At 43.0% G+C, this 17,466-nt stretch overlaps 2 protein-coding genes across 3 annotated transcripts; one reads left to right on the top strand and one right to left on the bottom strand.

Moving 5' to 3' along the window:
• Positions 1-8,275: 8,275 nt before the first annotated feature.
• On the top strand, positions 8,276-9,952 carry LOC133908292 (probable proline transporter 2). The gene is made up of 6 exons (XM_062350285.1): positions 8,276-8,288; positions 8,392-8,616; positions 8,846-8,940; positions 9,111-9,315; positions 9,409-9,542; positions 9,728-9,952. The coding sequence occupies exons 1-6, from the start codon at positions 8,276-8,278 to the stop codon at positions 9,950-9,952; spliced, it is 897 nt and encodes a 298-aa protein (XP_062206269.1).
• On the bottom strand, positions 8,986-16,831 carry LOC133909402 (E3 ubiquitin-protein ligase RGLG2-like). 2 transcript variants are annotated; one of them, XR_009908381.1, is made up of 12 exons: positions 16,110-16,831; positions 14,740-14,824; positions 14,506-14,646; positions 14,303-14,416; positions 14,123-14,220; positions 13,510-13,589; positions 13,238-13,343; positions 12,988-13,115; positions 12,691-12,892; positions 12,518-12,574; positions 12,049-12,345; positions 8,986-11,824 (listed from the first exon to the last, which is right to left on the bottom strand). XR_009908381.1 is itself a non-coding variant. In XM_062351823.1 (11 exons), exons 1-11 carry the CDS (start codon positions 16,395-16,397, stop codon positions 12,265-12,267), a joined length of 1,380 nt encoding a protein of 459 aa, XP_062207807.1. In that variant the 5' UTR covers positions 16,398-16,831; the 3' UTR covers positions 11,847-12,264. The 2 variants fall into 2 exon arrangements, 1 of the variants encoding a protein (XP_062207807.1); XM_062351823.1 differs by lacking the exon at positions 8,986-11,824 and having other exon boundaries at positions 11,847-12,345.
• Positions 16,832-17,466: the final 635 nt, after the last annotated feature.

Below are 17,466 nucleotides of genomic sequence, written 5' to 3'. Positions count from 1 at the left end.
AATATTCCTCCATTCAACAAGTATAAAATGTATTGACTCGCTCGCATCAATACCTCTTCGGCGGGATTGTATTCTTCGTCACTTGCCTATCGTCGGCTCTCCCGATTCGGTGACGAGTCAGGGCTTGGGCTGTGATACTGGCTTTTGCTATTGCCGAAGGAGGACGCCGGGTATGGGCTTAGGCTCCTATCCGCCCCATCTTGTGTTGGGGGCCCTCTAGTGCTAGCGTTCTCTGTGCTTTTAGTTTCTCAGGGGTGACAGTCTTCTTCTGCCCCATGAAAATCAAGTGTAGTATATTCTTTTCTCAATAGAGGAAAGAAAATGAATCAAGGTTAATTTCGATAATCATACATCATGTCTAAAACAATAATTGAGCAGCAGGTTGATATTGCAAATGAATTGCTCTCAGAACACTATAGTTGGCCCCAGGACTCAGAGTTTCTGCTCTCTAGCTGTTTTTTTATCAGGGAAAACAGTAGGGGAGACCCCTACTGCGATATATAAATATTAATAAAATAACTGTACAAGAGGGGAACCAAACTAAACTACACAAAACAAGAGCTAGCAGGCCCAGAACAAAGTTCTCAACTAGTTTATCTCTAGTTGTTACATAGACATATCATCGACTAGGCATGTATCTAAGTTCTCAACTAGTTTCCAAAACCTGAACATAGCTCTCTAGAGATAAGACATCATGGAATCTCACGGGAGAATGAACTCAACAGGATTTTCAGATGCATAGACACACAACAAGTGAACATCAGTTCATCTCTAGGAGCTGCCAAAGCCAACAAAAACCTAGAGAGTAGTCATGTCAAAACTATTGTACTTAGCATGACATGTCCAATCTCAAATCAACAATTCATCATCGAGTAATATAGTGCTCGCAACTATACTGCTCATACCAGAAATCAAGTTTAGTATATTCTGCTCTCAATTCATCATCGAGTAATATAGTGGATTGTTGTAAAAAATAAGATAATAAGTGCATATATATCCATATTCCATAAAAACAATAATGACAGGAGCATACCATATGGATATCTTTACACATGACATGTAAACAACATATGAAACATATATGAAATTGCTCAAAGATCTGATAGTAGGCATGAAACATATACGAAATTGCTCTCAGACTATGTATAACAATTGGCCCCAAGACATTAAATGTCCTGCCCCCTAATTGTTCTGTTGAACTCATCATCAATTGGGCTATTACCTAAGTTCTCAACTAGCAAACAGAGCCTGGACAAAAATCAAAAGAGTCTCTGGACAATGCTGTTGTGATCAAACAGAGGGCCCAGAATTGAACATACTTAGCCAAGATAAAACTGACAGTAGCATATATCAAAAACAAAACTGACAGTAGCATCATCGCAAGCCTTTATCTAAGCCCAATTTCAGTTCAACTACATCATCACAGAGCAATACTCCAAAAATAACTCACTGTCCAGAGCATCATCACAGAGAATCATCACTGTCAAGAGCATCATCATAGAAGAGGAAAACTCACTAAGCGGGTAGGAGGATGCCGGCGCGGAGGAGAGCTCGGAGACCAGGGAGGAGGAGGGCGACGCGTCGGGGAGGAGGTGGCCATGGAGGAGGAGGCTGGCGCATTAGGGAGGAGGTGGCCAGGGAGGAGGAGGCCGGCGCGTCGGGGAGTCAGAGACTGCGGAGGAGGTGGCCGGGGAGGAAGAGGCCGGCACGGAGGAGAGCTCGGAGACGGGGAGGTGCGGGGAGGAGAAGACTAGGGACGACGATGGTCACAGCGGCGGCGAACCCTAGCGCACGAAACCAAAAAAACTTAGCCAAAATGAGAGTGCGCACGCGCGGGGAAGAGCTAAGTTATATATACATATAAGTAATAGGTGACGAGTGATAAATGTCACCCGTTACCTTTTACTTCGACTCGACAACATGCGCATAAGTCATAGGTGACAGGTGATGAATGTCACCCATCACCTATGAGTATGACCCATCATATTTTGACATTAATATTACAAATTCAAATTTGACATTAACATTAACAATTAAAAAAACTTAAAAGCCAAATTTGACATTAATATTACAAATGTGACATTAATATTACAAATTTTACACTGAAATTCAAATTCGTCATTTTCTTGCTTTCTTGACATGGATCCCTTTGTTATGGTTGGGGAAGATGTATGGAGTTTCCTCGATCGGCGAAAGGCGTGGCACGATTGCAGTAGCAAAAGGGGGAATTTCATCGAATTGATTGAACTCCTCCACATCAACGACGTTTGCAACTCAAACGATGCGTCTTTTCCCAGCGAGAACCACATGACGTTTCTTCTTTGTTGTGCCAGTCACATAAAAGACTTGGCGAATATCTTTAGTAAGTATGAAGGGTTCAAACTTATATCCGACATCTTTGAGATCAACGCTAGTGAACCCATACTTGTCATTAGTGACGTCCTTTGCTCCATGTACCTAACAGCACCGAAACAGGGCTACCTTGAATCCTAAGTAGTTCAGCTCCCAGATCTCCTCTATTTGATCATAGTATGTGCCCCTCTGCATGTTGTTATCATAAGTATCTATAAGGACACCACTATTCTGGTATATACTCTTCTCATCTTGGGCAACCGTGTAAAATATATATCTGTTTATATTGTACCCTTGATATGTCATAATTGTGTATATAGGGCTCGATGCCAGTTTTTTTATCAGAGCACTTGTAGGAGTACTCGATTGTCTGATTCGATCTCGGAACCAAGTTGTGAACATTCGCATATGATGCCTCACAACCCAAGCTTCGGTCTACCCTGGATTCTCTTCAAGCAGCATCTGTTTGTACTCATCGACATATGGGCACACTTCGCTCATTTGTTGCAGCGCGAGGAAATGAGCTTGGTCGTAGGCCTTCGGATCAGGAGTTATTGCCATCTTCCCCAGAACTCCCACACGTGCGAGCCTCCCCTCATGGCGAGAATTAGGCACGCCAATTGGGTTATTTGGGTCGATGTAATTAACATACCACTCCAATGCCTCCTCCGTCACGTAACCCTACACGATGCATCCCTCAGGAAATGCTCAATTCCTTACGTACGACTTGAGAACGCCCATATATCTCTCGTATGGAAACATATGATACAGGATCATGGGGTCAAGGTAGTGTATCTCATTCACAAGATGAGCAGTAAGATGTACCATGATATCAAAAAGGATGGTGGGAAATACACCTTAAGAATACATAGAGTCTCAAAGTGGCTTCTTCCTAGTTCCTCCAGCGAGTTTGGATCGAGCACCTTTTGTTCAATTGCATTGAAGAAAAAACACATGCTCAGAATAGCCTCACGAACCTTTATTGGGAGGATGTTCCTAATAGCTACCGCAAGCAGTGACGTCATCATCACATGGCAATCATGGGGCTTCATCATGATGAAATTCATTTTTAGCTCTTTCACCGAGACAAGTCTTGTGATGTTGGATGAGTAATCAGAGGGAACTTTCACACTATGTAAGAAGTAATCAGAGGGAACTTTCACACTATGTAAGAACTCGTAGGATTCTTTTTTCTCCTTCCTGGAGAGAGTGATAGCTGCTGGGGGTAGGTGTTTTTCTTTGTCCGTATATTGTGCATGGAGCTTCGACCTTAAGTCCATTTCTTCAAGTTCAGCTCGTGTGTTCTCATGATCTTTTCCTTTTCCCTTCATTTGGAGCAATGTACCAATCAGACTCTCGCAGATATTCTTCTTTATATGCATGTTGTCGATAGAGTGGCAAACATCTAATTTTTCTCAATACTCTAGCTCGAATAGTATTGATTTCTTGTTCCACATTCCTAACTGTTCATCATCCTTAGAGGATTGATTTCGCTTTCCAATTACAACATTGATATTCTTAACCTGATTGTGGACATCTTCCCCGCTGAAATGCCTCAGAGGTAACGCTTTCTCCCTTTGCCATCGAACTGCTTTTCCATGTTTCGGTACGGGTGCTTTCTGGGAAGGAAATGTCGATGCCACATGTACACTGTTTTCTTTGAGTTGTTCAACCTCAAACTACATGTGTCATCTAAGCAATAGAGGCAAGCTTCACCTTTTCTTTTGCTCTGACTTGACAAGTTACAAAGTGCTGGCAGATCATTGATGGTAACAAATAACATAACGTGCAAGGTAAAGTACTATTGCTTGTACTGATCACAAACCTTGACGCCTTCCGACCAGAGTTTCTTAAGATCATCGACTAAAGGTCTGAGGTACACATCTATATCGTTGTCATGTTGTTTCGGTCTTGATATCAAGATCGGCAACATAATGTATTTTCGCTGGTTACAAAGCCAGGGTGGATGTTTATAGATCGACAATACAACAAGTCAGGTGCTATGTGAGTTACTCATGTTACCAAATAGATTCATGCCATCTGTGCTCATAGCAAACATAATATTTCTCAATTCTTCGGTGAACCAACCAAATGTGGAATCAACGATTTGTTACTGAGCAGAATCTGTCAAGTGTCGTATCATTGTGTCATTCTTACGATCCTCCTTATGCCAACAAACCAATTGGACCTCCTTTCTATTGGCAAACAGACACTTCAGACAGAGAATTACAGGAAAAATACCACACCACCTTTCTAGGACCACCTTTACTTCTCTTGCCTTTGTCCCTGTCACCACCGTCATTTCTACGCTTATATCGATGGGTTCCACACACGGAGCATTGATCCAGCTTTGCATACTCTCCATGAAACAAGATACAATCCTGCTCATATGCATGTATTTTTTTTCTATTTCCAGTCCTAAATGATAAATTATCTTCTTCACATCGTAGATGCCCTCGGGCACCAAGTTCTCCGATAGCATGTCCCTTGGTAGATCCAGTAATACTTCAAAACTCTTATCAGTCCAACCATAGGTTACCTTCAGCTGTAGAAGCTTTAGGTTCCTAAATATCCACGTGTACTTCTGTTTACAATTTAGATAAAGGGGCGTCTTGGAATCCCGTACAAAGTCCTGAAATTTAGCAAACTCACCATTGTTATACTCGTCGCGCCGCTCGACATCCCACACCATCTAGTCCACATTCTCTACAAAATCTTCGAGATCATTATCATTCAAACCTAATATGTCCTCATCCCTATTATCATGATCCATTTCACCGGATGTAAGTCCTTAATACACACTATCGGCATGGAGGGCCCGATCCATCTCTTCCTCGTTAAGGCCTTCTTCGCCATGTTTGTTCCAACATGTGTAATTCTCTTTAAATCCACGCATGACCAAGTGGGCATGGATATTGTCTGGTTTCGGGAACTTTTTTTCATTCCTGCAGTCGCGACATGGACAATACATTGCTGTTTTACCACGATCTTTCATATCCACCAAGGCAGCACTCATGAAATGCTTCACCTACTCAGGTACTCCGAACAAGTTTGGATCTCGAGGTACATCCAACTTTTGTCCATCATCTACAATTAATGTAAAAATATTCATTCTTTATTAACAATAACCTTAATTTTATGGTTAAGCATGCAATTAAAACTTCCCTACAAGTACACTAAATCTATGGCATCTCGCGGTATATCGGGCAAATCTAATATCAAATCTAACATAAATACAACTCACTTGTACTAAGATTTTGGATAAACATGCAAAATGGTCGATAACAACATAAAACACAACAAATCTACCAATTAGGTTTTAAAGGAGGACAGGAAAGGAGGAGGAAAGGGGGAGATGCGAACCTTCAAAGACCTAGCACCAATTCAAACTTCAAATCAACAAGATATTGGAGAATCCCTAAAGGAGCCGGTGAAAGTCGCCAGCCACTGTGCGGACGGTACTATGCAGTAACTGTTCGCCCGCACAGTAGCTGTCCAACTCTTAAAACAGAGTTGAGTAATAGGTGACGGGTGATAAGGTTACCCGTCACCTATTAAGAGTCATAAGTGACGGGTTGCATTATAACCCGTCACTTATAATTGACCCAGGGAGACCCATCAACTTTGCCAAGTTATAAGTGACGGGTCAGTCATGTTATTAGTATTGAAGGAGGACCCGTCACCTATGATCAAGTCATAAGTGACGGGTTTAGTTATTACTTGTCACTTATGTTATTGATGACGAGTAATATTATGACTCGTCACCTATTATTTGGTATCAGTGACGGGTCTATAAATAGGCACGACCCGAGATGACATAAGTGATGGATCGCATAATAATCTGTCACTAAACTGTGTCTCCTATGTCTATTTTTCATATAGTGAATAGCAAGAACAGTTTTGCCTCTACTACGTACTCCTCTCCCTTCGCCGCGGAGCAACCACCCGGCACCACGCCACCCAGCCTATCACACGTAACTAAATATGAAAATTTTATTAGTATATGCGGGCACACACAGTTTATAGAATTATTTATTTATATTGAGATTTGTATTTGAGAGGTAGGTGAAAAAACTATAAATTAGATAAGATAATTAACAAATAAATAATTATCAAATAAAAGAGATGGATAATCAAGATAGGATATACGTGCAATGATGCTAAGTTGTATTTCCTATAGCTTCTCTGCCATTTTTGCCTAACGGATGTGCAGAAAAGCGAAGGCGGCAGACCCTGAGAGAGAAGTGGCACGAGGACTACGTAAGACTATGTCCAAGGGATTTTTGTCATGGGCGAAAATCTCGTCGTGAAGGAATTTTCGTTTCATACTCTAACGGTTTTTCTTCACGGTTGCGGTCACGAAGGGATTCTCGGGGTCATTCTTTTCAAGACGGGATTCTCTCTCCTTTCCTTTCGTGATTCCCCTCGAAGGGAAGCTGTTGAAGATAAGAGAAAATAAAGGGATTAAGACCGGGGAAGGGAATCAGAAAGAGAATGAAATGAAGAAAATATAGTTAAAGATAATCTAACAATAACACCGATTCATAACAGTGTGAGGCAGAGGCGAGAACGAAATCGCAACCGAAATATAATAGACAAGTAGTAGCCATGCTTGCTATCTATGGAAAGTCTAATATCTGATCTTTCAAAAAGCAAAATCTAGTATTTATAGGTGGTGATACAACTTAGATTGGCTTTTACTATCAATGGTGGCAATATCGCTTTTGTTTTTGCGAGGAAAAGAGAGCTTTATGGATTACTCCTGAATCGGCGGTGTGGCTTTTGCGACCTCTTTGCCAGACTATGTATGTATTAGATATGCAAAGTGTTAGGCCATGTCCTTCCTGGGGTGTGCAAGCTTGGAGCACAGGTGGAAGCTGCAGCGGACAAGAGAGCAGCGATGGCTTCTTCACTAGACACTGAAGGGCAGTGGCTACACCATCACTACTTGAAAAAAAAATTATAGATGATAGATGATAACTATTATTAGTGATGGATTCTGTATTTATCACTCTGAATACGTTATTTATATACCATTATCAGTGACAGGTAAAAATCCGTCATCAATGAGATTAGAGATGACGGATCATAATTTGACCCATCATCTATGACTGAATATAAATGGATCTTAATAGTGATTTCTCACTTACGCAGTGAGGATAAGCGTTTTTCACAGTTTTTATACACAAAAAAAATCAAAAAAATATTTTTCACACACAGGGGCCCATCGCATATGCTCCATAAATCACACCTTTTTTCAAATTGTTTTTAGTTTTTGCGTTATGTGATAATCAAATCTACAACCTCCCATCGGCCATCGCGCGTGAACCCTCTTACTATCTCCGCTATCACGTTGTTATGCTAGAAACTGAATATTTTATTATTTTAATCTTTGTTATAGAAGTTTATAGGTGACGGGTCATAACCGCAACTCGTCACTTATGACAAGTTATAGCTAACGGGACCCAGCACCAGTAAATTTATTGGTGCTATACGAGAAAGAAAAAAAAATACTATCATTAGTGACGGATCATAATTTAATCTGTCACTTATAACTGGTCTAGGACGAACCGTCACTGATGAATTTATCATTAGTGACAGGTCAAGTTATGACTCGTCATTAATGATTAGCTATGATGACTCGATACTTATGATTAGTAATAAGTGATAGATTATAATTTGTTCCATCACTTATGATTAACCAAAGATGACTCGCCACTTATAACCGGTAAAAGATGATCTATTACTTATAACTAGTAATATCTGATGGATCATAACTATGATCCGTTATAACCAGTAATATCTGATGGATCATAACTATGATCCGTTATTATTATCATAAGTGACGGATTATATTAAGATCCACTACTAAATTTGTATTTTTTATTTATTTTTTACGTAGTGTATTGCAGCTACTGCTTATATGGGAGACACAGGTACGGTAGACAGGAATACAGGATTAACAAGCTAGTGGCCGGCTTGCTTGGTGTTGTTCTGAATTGTGATCCGTTTAGTTGACTTTGTTCTTGTTGGCGCCAGACTCATGGCATCAGGTGGGGCTGCTGCTGGTGATCGGCTTCAACTGCGGCTACGTGCTGAGCTTCTCCAACCTCATGATGGTCCCCCTGGGCCGGGGCTGGGGAGTCGCCTGCCTTCTCCTCGTCGCCGCCGCGGCCTGGTACGCCAACTGGCTCCTCGCCGGCCTCCATATCATCGACGGCCAGAGGTTCATCCGGTACAGGGACCTCATGGGATTCGTCTTCGGTACGCACATCGCTTATTTCTTGCTTCCCATAAGTTTGTAGAGATATGTATGCATGCATGTAGGTTAAGCGTCATCGGCACAAGATATTGCAGTTTGCAAGTCGTGTTGGCCTGATGCTCTCTCTGATCATCAACGATCGCATAAGCTGTTCTCAGAGATGATTGTTACTACGAGTTAGATGATACTGAAAATGCAGTCGATGCCTCTTGTTTATGCTTTGTTCTGAAGGGAGGAAAATGTACTACATCACTTGGTTCCTGCAGCTCACCACTCTACTTCTATGTAACATGGGCTTCATTTTACTAGGTGCAAGAGCACTCAAGGCACACACTATCCGACTAATATATTCACCAACTTTTTCTTGATTTCACAAAAAAAACAGGACAGTTAGTTAATATAGGAATCAGCAGCAACACAAGCAGCTTTGCATTCCTTCATCTAAAAAAGCAAGCAGCTTTGCATGCATGCTAACCCTACAATACCTCACTGCTAGCTCGTGGTCATTAACCAGGCAATCAACGTGGAGTTCACCCACTCCCCTGCTAGGCTGCAATGGTTCATCACCACGACCGGAACCATCTACCTCGCATTCGCCTACTTCGTGCCGACGATTTCCGCCATGAGGAACTGGCTCGCCACGTCCGCGGCGCTGACAGTAGCTTATGACGTCGCTCCGTTGGCCATCCTAATGAGCGATGGTGACCACCTGTTCTCTTGCTGCTCCTGTACTTGAATCTACGTGTTGGAATAGCTGGATATATTACCAGCTTTGCGTTATTGTTTCTCCGTAGGAAAATGGGAAAAGCAAAAGGATTACACCGTCCTTATATGGACCCAAGACGAGAAGGTGTTCAACGCGTTGGGCGCCGTCGCCGTCGCCGCCATCCTCGTCTGCAACACGTCCGGGCTGCTCCCGGAGATACAGGTTCGGATCTCTTTGATGTCTATCTGTAGCCTGCACCTTTCTCAAACTCGTGCTTCGAGCCTTCGACGGCGACGTGCATGTGTGGCTGGCCGTGGTAGCCCGTGACGGTCTCGTGTCGACGCCTGGCGCTGTATTGCATGCACGTTTGCTTAATTTGCTTTTGGTTCCAATCGACGGTCTGGGAGCCGGCGGTGCGCGGCATGAGGCGGGCGCTGCTGCTGCAGTACACCGCCGGCGCCGCTGTGTACTACGGCGTCAGCGTGGCGGGGTACTGGGCGTACGGGTCGGCGGTGTCGGAGTACCTCCCCGACGAGCTCGGCGGGCCGAGGTGGGCAGCCGGGTCCATCAACGCCGCCGCCTTCCTGCAAAGCGTCGTCTGGCAACACGCACGCACCTTTTCGTGCGCCTAGCAGCGCTGCAGCGCGCGGGCCTAGCAAACCGGTGCGTGATGCGCGTGCTCGCAGCTGTTCGCGGTGCCGATCCACGAGGCGATGGACACGCAGCTGCAGCGGCTGGACGAGGGCACGTTCTCCAGCTACAACCTCACGCGCCGCTTCTTCTCGCGGGGAGTCATCTTCGGCTTCAACGTCTTCGTCACCGCGCTCTTCCCCTTCATGGGGACGTCGTCAACCTCTTCGGCTCCTTCGCGCTCTCCCCGCTCACCTTCCTGTTCCCCAGCATGGTCGTCATCAAGGTAACCTCAAGCAACCAATGTGCTTCAATCATGAACAGCAAGAACCGATAAAAAGGGTATAGGATTGATCGTGCATGAACAATCCATATGGTCATATGGTGGTTTTGCCTAATCGTGACAGGATCACTGGTTCATTTGATGGCTCTGCAGGTCAAGGGACGTGTGGTGGGAGATGGAGCAGGATTTGGCACTGGGGCATCATAGTTGTGTCCACGGCAGGGTTAAAAAACCGACGGTAACCGAGCAAAAATATAACCGAACATCTCGATTTGGTTCGGTTTCAGAAACCGAATGGTAACCGAATTTGAATTAAAAAATTCAAAAAAATAATAAAAAATTCAAAAAAATCTTTAAAAAATTAGACACAATTCTAAGACCTTCTGTGAAGAAAAAAAAATTCAAAAATAATGTCGTTTGCATCATATTCTATAGGGAGGAAGTTTGAAAAAAATGAAAAAAAATTGAAGCGTGCGGCTCGGTTATTAACTCATGTTAAGGAAAAGTTTAACATGCAAATACATATTTTTCTTGTGTAAAACGTATCTTAAGAGTATCTTTAAAATTGATTTCATTTTATTTAGAGTTTTATTAATTTCTCTATGATTTTTACAAAGTTCACAAGCATAAAGTGAATGTGTCAAAAAAAAACAACACTGTAATTAACTTTTTCATGTCTACTATTATTTTTTCTACGTAAATCATAGTATAAATAAACTAATAAAAGTTATTTCACTATTTTTTGAGGTATGATGGGTCAGTTATGAATTAATCTAGTCGCAACACATTTACACAATCCTGCATGTTACAATACTAATTCATGAGTTTATGTATTTTTAAAAGACATAGAATCATATAAAAAGACTAACAAAATTAGTTTCATAATTTTTGGACTAGCAAAGAGTAAACTATGCATTTAACTTGGTTTAACAAATACAATTTCTCACATAAAATTTCGAACTTTTTTATGAGTATAAATACTTTTATCATGTAGATCATATTACAAGAAAACCAACAAAATTTGTTTCACTTGATTTGAAACTAAGATGAATTAGTTATTAATTTTACAAGATTAAGATAATTTTTAGGTTTTTTTAAACTTCACTAAAAAAAATCGAGAAAACCGAACGATTACCAAGAAAACCGAGCGGTTACCGACAATGCGAAAAATTCAAGAAAATCACTCGATAAATCGCAAAAACAGCTCAATAACCGGTCCAAACTGACTGGTTACCGAGCAGCTAAAATCGTAATTTTTTTCCCTCAAATTTCAAATTTTACCAAATCAATTTTATCCGATTTTTTTTTTAATTTTCGACCGGTCACCGTAATTTTTTGATTATCGCCGGAGCCCGGTTACCGAATTCCGATCGGTAAGCCAAACCATGGTCCACGGTTCCACTGCCGCCGCTGTTTGATTGATCGTCAACACCCAGGCGCAACGGGTTCAAATGCTTCCATTGGTGAAGCGGCCAAAAGATTGGGGTTCCCAACAGGAAGTGCGGCGGTAAGCGACGCGCCATGCCAGCTCGTAGACACGTAGTACATCATCCATTCACGCCAACTGACGGGCATGTCAGCATCAAACTCTCTGTTGTAAAGCAACAGTCAAATGCCAGTATAACTTTATTTCCGATTACACGAAAACCGCGGATTTTTACATAATTCAACAAAGAACAAATTAACAAATCACTGGGTCTAAAAAAAACAAATCTCAGACGAAACAAAACGAAACGGGCACAATGAATCCTCTAAACCTGATGTCAGACGTCCGGATATGTACAAGTAGTAGGTACGATAAGTTGAGTGTCATACCATATGTACACGCAATTGTTTGACCCATCACCAGCTTCTCTTTTGTGTTTTTCACTTTCTCTTCTTTTTTGTGTTTTTCTCTTCTCTTTTGCTGGAACCGAGTCATGGCGGGACCTCTCTGAACGGATTGAAATTGGGGCATGCGATTCATCTTCCAGTGTGACGCAGGGTGGCTCCAGCATACCGCCCATTTGCAATGATCCAAACCACCACTTACTAGTATAGCTTTATCCTAGTAGCTATTGGAGTGCGACAGATTGGGCACGACTCGAGACTCTGTCCGCAGTCACAGCAGGTCTGAGAAGGATATGAAGATGACGTTTCAACACACTTCCAAAATCGTAAATGACCCAAGCTACAAGGCACTAATCTACTAGTTATCATAGAAAAAAGGCACTGGCATACTAGTCGTTATTAAAAAGGTACTACTAACCACTATAGAGAGAGAGAGAGAGAGAGAGAGACTCACCTGGTGTCCACAGCCAAAGGCCATGTCTTTGGGGTTCGCAAGGCAGATAGGGCAAACCTACAGTTAAATATCGATTGTCAGAAACAGATGTTGTGTAAACGATTGTGTTACAAAATACACAACTAGGAGATCAAGCAGAAACGAAATATGTTGTCAGAGCACATAAGTTGTACCTGATTGTCGTAAGTGGACGAAGGTGCGGCTGGGGTGGCAGAATGCGGAGTTTCATAGTGAGGAGGATATGGTGACGAGGATGACGAACTCTGCGCGTAGGTGGTTGGCTTACTAAAGCTTTTAGACGCATATGAATAAGCATCATGCCTTCCAGTAGGGGGAGGCAGAGGAACCCTGTCAGGAGACTTGAAAGAGCGACGACTGCTTGCAGCACGTTGACACAAGTCAGTATGTACTTCAAAACGAATAAATAATCAAAGCAAGTATTAGAATGTACTTCAAGGGGAAAAAAGTACCCTAAAATTCCTAATTCCACAGTTGCTTTATACTGTTGTGGTATCTCCATCAATGCTGAAAGAGCGAATGCAGCCTCTTTCCTTAATTGTGGCGTGTTCTTGGACATTATCTCCGAAAAATTCACAAACTAGACAAGTAACAGATTTGCAGTGTTAGAAAGTAACAATTTATCATTTAAAGTTCACAAACATGTTCTAGAGTGAAATCAATCATCTCAGACACGAACCATTAAGTTCCACATCGACTTACTTGGAAATTGTCAAAAGCTCGAGCAGGAATGTTGTCATCAAATTCTTTCATCATGTCCCAGGGGCCATCACCAACTCCTACTAAAACAATGGACAAAGGCAATTCACTGCATACAAAAACAAAGGCGGAAACAATCAGCAGCGTCCATGACACAGGAGGCCAGGTAAATTATGTAAACATGATGAAGTTGTAGCTGTAACTAAAAGCCAGAGTGCATTTCAGTGTGAGCATATCAAAACTAAGGTAATGAAGGACATTCGTGCCGGTGTTACCTGGCCTTCACAATGGCATCAACAGTTTTTTGCTCTTGTGAACTCAGCTGTCCAGATGCAGTATCTACACTCCTTGTAACCTAAGTTTATATAGAAGTTAATAAGAGAATAGAAAGGAAATTTTCTAGCTCCTCAAGTATGTATACTATGTACTGCAGGTTGAACACATCACCCGATAACACAATAACTGCAAATATGAACTATTCAACCAAAGGATGCTACAGTGACTAGAGGAATCAAATTTACAGACTAGTGGGGAGCGGGGTATAAGTGAAAAGCTTCACATAGAGCACATTTCTGACTTTCTCACGTTTATGAATTCATGGACCCCTCATCTGAAGTCCAACTCCACAAATGGATGAAATGTTGTGAACTCAAAGTTTATAATATATATTTTTAAAAGCTTCATTTTAGGAACAAAATTGTACTCCATTGTTGCATGTACCGGTATGCTGGATTTGCATAGCAATATATAGGTCAAGGAAAAATAGCATTCTCCAGTAGGAATACAACAGCCATATGTGTCTCATATATTATACCTACTGCTCAAAATCCACAACCATGGAATTAATTATTTGCAACATCAGAACAACAAGAAGAGTTAACATGGAACCTGCCCATCTGCAATTATCAACAGAACATGATATTGCCCACCACTTTGCTCCACAATGGTCATAGCCATCTCAACAATCGGTGCAAAGGATGTTGGCCCTGTTCAGAATCATTGTGAAAACTTGAATTAACACACATATGCAATCCAATTAAATGGCAGAACAGGGCAATGGCAGCTTACCAGCTAAGCGCAAATGTGGTACAAGTTCCTTATATCGATCCAGAGCTTCAGAGAATCCATTGCAAGGTCTCTCATCAGGATAAAAACAGAAGACATCTTGATCATGTGTTGATGCTGAAGAAAAGAAGTGTGCAGTTGAATTATAATTTAGAGAAATTATAAAATAGTGTAATAAACAGTCAACTGTGACATAAAATCATTACCATCTCCAAATCCGAAGCATGGAATCAAATTATCTTCATCAAATTTTGACAGTGTTCGCCCAATAATCGAGATAGCCTGTTCATAAGGATTTGGCGTACTGCTAATGTGATGTAAATTGCGTCCATGGAAGGAGAATTTTCCTGATATGAGAAATAAATCATAAGCATCGGGAGGCTAGGGAAAGCAACAGATTATTAAGCAATAAACCAAATTAACAGTTCATAAGCGCTAACCTGTCCACTCATTGCTCTTAGTGAAATCGATGCCAACAATAAGATTTGAGGATTCAAGTCCTGCTTGAGCTAGAGCATCAGTAACCTACAAAAATAAAAAGTTTGATCTTCAGAAAGACAGTTCACAGGAATAACAGTAACATAGGTGAAAGTTGACCGTTTGTTTATCTGCCTAAAAGTTGTACTAATGGAACACAAGGCAGCATAAAGAGAAAATGCTACAACCTAGAGAGACAATTAATTCATATAAAATTTTAATCAATAAACAATCAATTACTGCAGTAGCCTTAATAAGGTGTAGTCTACACTACAATAATAGTTATGGTGGTCCGGTTTAAAGGGTTGAACCCAGAGTAAGAGAAGTAAAACAGATGTAAATCAAATCATGAGCTGGATTATATAATTTCTATGGGGCAGCCATGTAAACTGATGATTTGCCACAAAAAGATTGACCCTTTAAAATGTAAGACCATCTAAGTCAATGATTGTGAACCAGAGTGGCAAATAAGAGCATCTCCAACCGACCTCTCATATTTAACCCCCTATATTCGAATCACCTCTATTTTATTAATATCTGGTAACTCTCTCTCCTCTCTCTCCCCTCTCTCCCTCTCTCCCTCTCCCCTCTCTCCCAAATGAGGGGTTGGATGAGGAGCCTCTAGATGTAGGGAGTGAGGGAGGAGATTTGAGAGCTCCTCAAATAAAGAGGGTCGGATAGGGGGTCGGTTGGAGATCGATTTTCATCGTTTTTTCCTCAAATATAGAATAGGGGGTGAGAAGAGGGCTCGGTTGGAGATGCTCTAAGCGAAGCTACTTCTTGGAGGTGACAAAAAAATCAATTGGCTCGCCACTACATTGTCCCGATACATAGCCATAAGCTCATCACAGTCTGGCCATTTTGGCAAGACGAAGACCAGGCAACCAGACCAACTCTAACCAACCACAACAGCAAGCCCTCCAAATAATGCCAAGTTGCCAACCTTACAAAAAATATTGGGTGTTATTCCAATGAGCTGTGACCACAAAGTTATCTGTTTAGGTGATGGTTGAAAACCAATTTAAGCCACCATCCCATTTCAAATTTGGATAACCTCAAATCAGTTGACCAACTGTAGAGCATTCTAATCTCCTTGGAAATTTCAAACGACGGCAGATTGAGGAGATATGAAGAACAAATCGGTCATGCTCTCAACTTCGTAGCAATACTACGCGGGGAAAACTTGTATCACAGCTCCGAGATCCATGCAAGGCACGCCAACGGAGTATTCGAGCATATCCAATTCCAGCTTCGGTTGTAATACGTAACATCCAAACAAGCGCGTATAGACGCAGCGGTCGCTACAATCTACTAACGACAGCCACACGCGTACCTGATCTACCGAGTTGTAGTCGTCGGCGATCCGGGAGTAACGCCTGTCCAGCTGCGGCTTCGCGGTCTGCGGCGGCGGCGGCGGCGGCGCGGCGGCGGGGGCCGGGTACGGCGCGGCGTACCCTCCTCCCTGCTGCGGGGCGCCGTAGTAGCCCGCGTTCGGGTCCTGGCCGTAGTACCCTCCCCACTGCGGCGGTGCCCCCACCGTCTGCGGGAACGAACGCGACTGGCCGTACCGCCCGTGTCCGCTCCCGTCCCGCGGGCTGCTCCTCGAGGGGCTTCCCCCCATGGCTCTAGGTCGGTCTAAGATATCTCGCGTGCGAAGAATGCGAAGGAAGACGAGGAACCGACGAATCCTCGGGTTATATCTGAGGACCAAAGGCGGTGGTGGCGGCGGAGGCGCGGGTGAAGGTGGGAAAGCGAATAAACGGCCGCGCGCCGCCTTGGGAGATTGCGAAGCGGTGACGGCGAGGCTCCTCCTTCGGCGGCCGGACTCGGGTGTCGTGTGCCCGTTTGGGTTGGGAGAGGCAGAGCTACCGAGCTGGGCTGGAGGTGGTTGGCTTTCTCTTGCTGTGAGGAAGGCTCACGGGCAGAACAAAAGAAGGTTGGACCGTGGATTTTGGATTACGGCGGTTTGGTGGCGGCGACCCCGCCGCCGGGCAAAAAATCCACGAAGAGTCGAAGCTCCCGTCGACTTGCTTGCGAGGAAACACATGGGCATATATATCAGTATATGCAACCCTTTATGAAATTATGACAACGATTGCGTGTAAACTATGAATCTTACGGAATAATTCGCATAGCTGCAGGGGTACTCCTTTCTTGCAAGCAGCTGCCTGTTGACTCACATGTCACAACACAGCCGGGGCAAGAGAACGAGAATTTTTTACAAAATGATGCTATGATAGAATGATTTTGTAACTGAAAGTGGTTTTTAAGATAAATTTTACTTATGAATTTTTTTAAGAAAATTTGAGTACGATTAGTTGGAGTAGGAAGCGGGACGGAAGCTGGGTACACACCTGATTGAATTGATCGATCAACTCCGTCTGCATCAAGCCACTGGCAGCGGTTTCCTGGATAGGAGAACATCACTCGAAGAAACCTGAAAAGTGATGGGCCTTTGGATCAGAATCCACGAGCGCAAGGCGATTTGCCACGACGCGAATGACACGGCGTCGTCAGGTGGGGTGACGTGCCGTCGCGCGCAATCTCCATGAGAGGTCACGCCACGCGCTTCCGTGTTGTAGATCGATGCAGGATGTGCATGATGTATAGCGGCGCACGCTAGCTGCTATCCGGAAGCCAAAGACCGACTTTGCCGCGGCGTGCAGGAACACGCGGCGAGAATGCAAGTT

The sequence above is a fragment of the Phragmites australis genome, chromosome 2, assembly GCF_958298935.1.
Source record: "Phragmites australis chromosome 2, lpPhrAust1.1, whole genome shotgun sequence".
Lineage (NCBI taxonomy): Eukaryota > Viridiplantae > Streptophyta > Magnoliopsida > Poales > Poaceae > Phragmites > Phragmites australis.
The sequence above is the reverse complement of the archived record's forward strand: the minus strand, read 5'-3'. Positions and strand labels throughout refer to the sequence as shown.

What these genes read in the sequence shown, in the direction of transcription:
- LOC133908292 (XM_062350285.1), top strand. An exon ending in TAGGTGCAAGAGCACTCAAG is followed by an intron (nt 8,941 to 9,110) that starts GCACACACTATC and finishes CCTCACTGCTAG; the next exon opens with CTCGTGGTCATTAACCAGGC. An exon ending in GGCCATCCTAATGAGCGATG is followed by an intron (nt 9,316 to 9,408) that starts GTGACCACCTGT and finishes GTTTCTCCGTAG; the next exon opens with GAAAATGGGAAAAGCAAAAG.
- LOC133909402 (XM_062351823.1), bottom strand. Translation starts at nt 16,397, where the DNA reads ATGGGGGGAAGCCCCTCGAGGAGCAGCCCGCGGGACGGGAGCGGACAC. An exon ending in TAAGAGCAATGAGTGGACAG is followed by an intron (nt 14,647 to 14,739) that starts GTTAGCGCTTAT and finishes TTCTCATATCAG; the next exon opens with GAAAATTCTCCTTCCATGGA. An exon ending in CGTCCACTTACGACAATCAG is followed by an intron (nt 12,575 to 12,690) that starts GTACAACTTATG and finishes ATTTAACTGTAG; the next exon opens with GTTTGCCCTATCTGCCTTGC.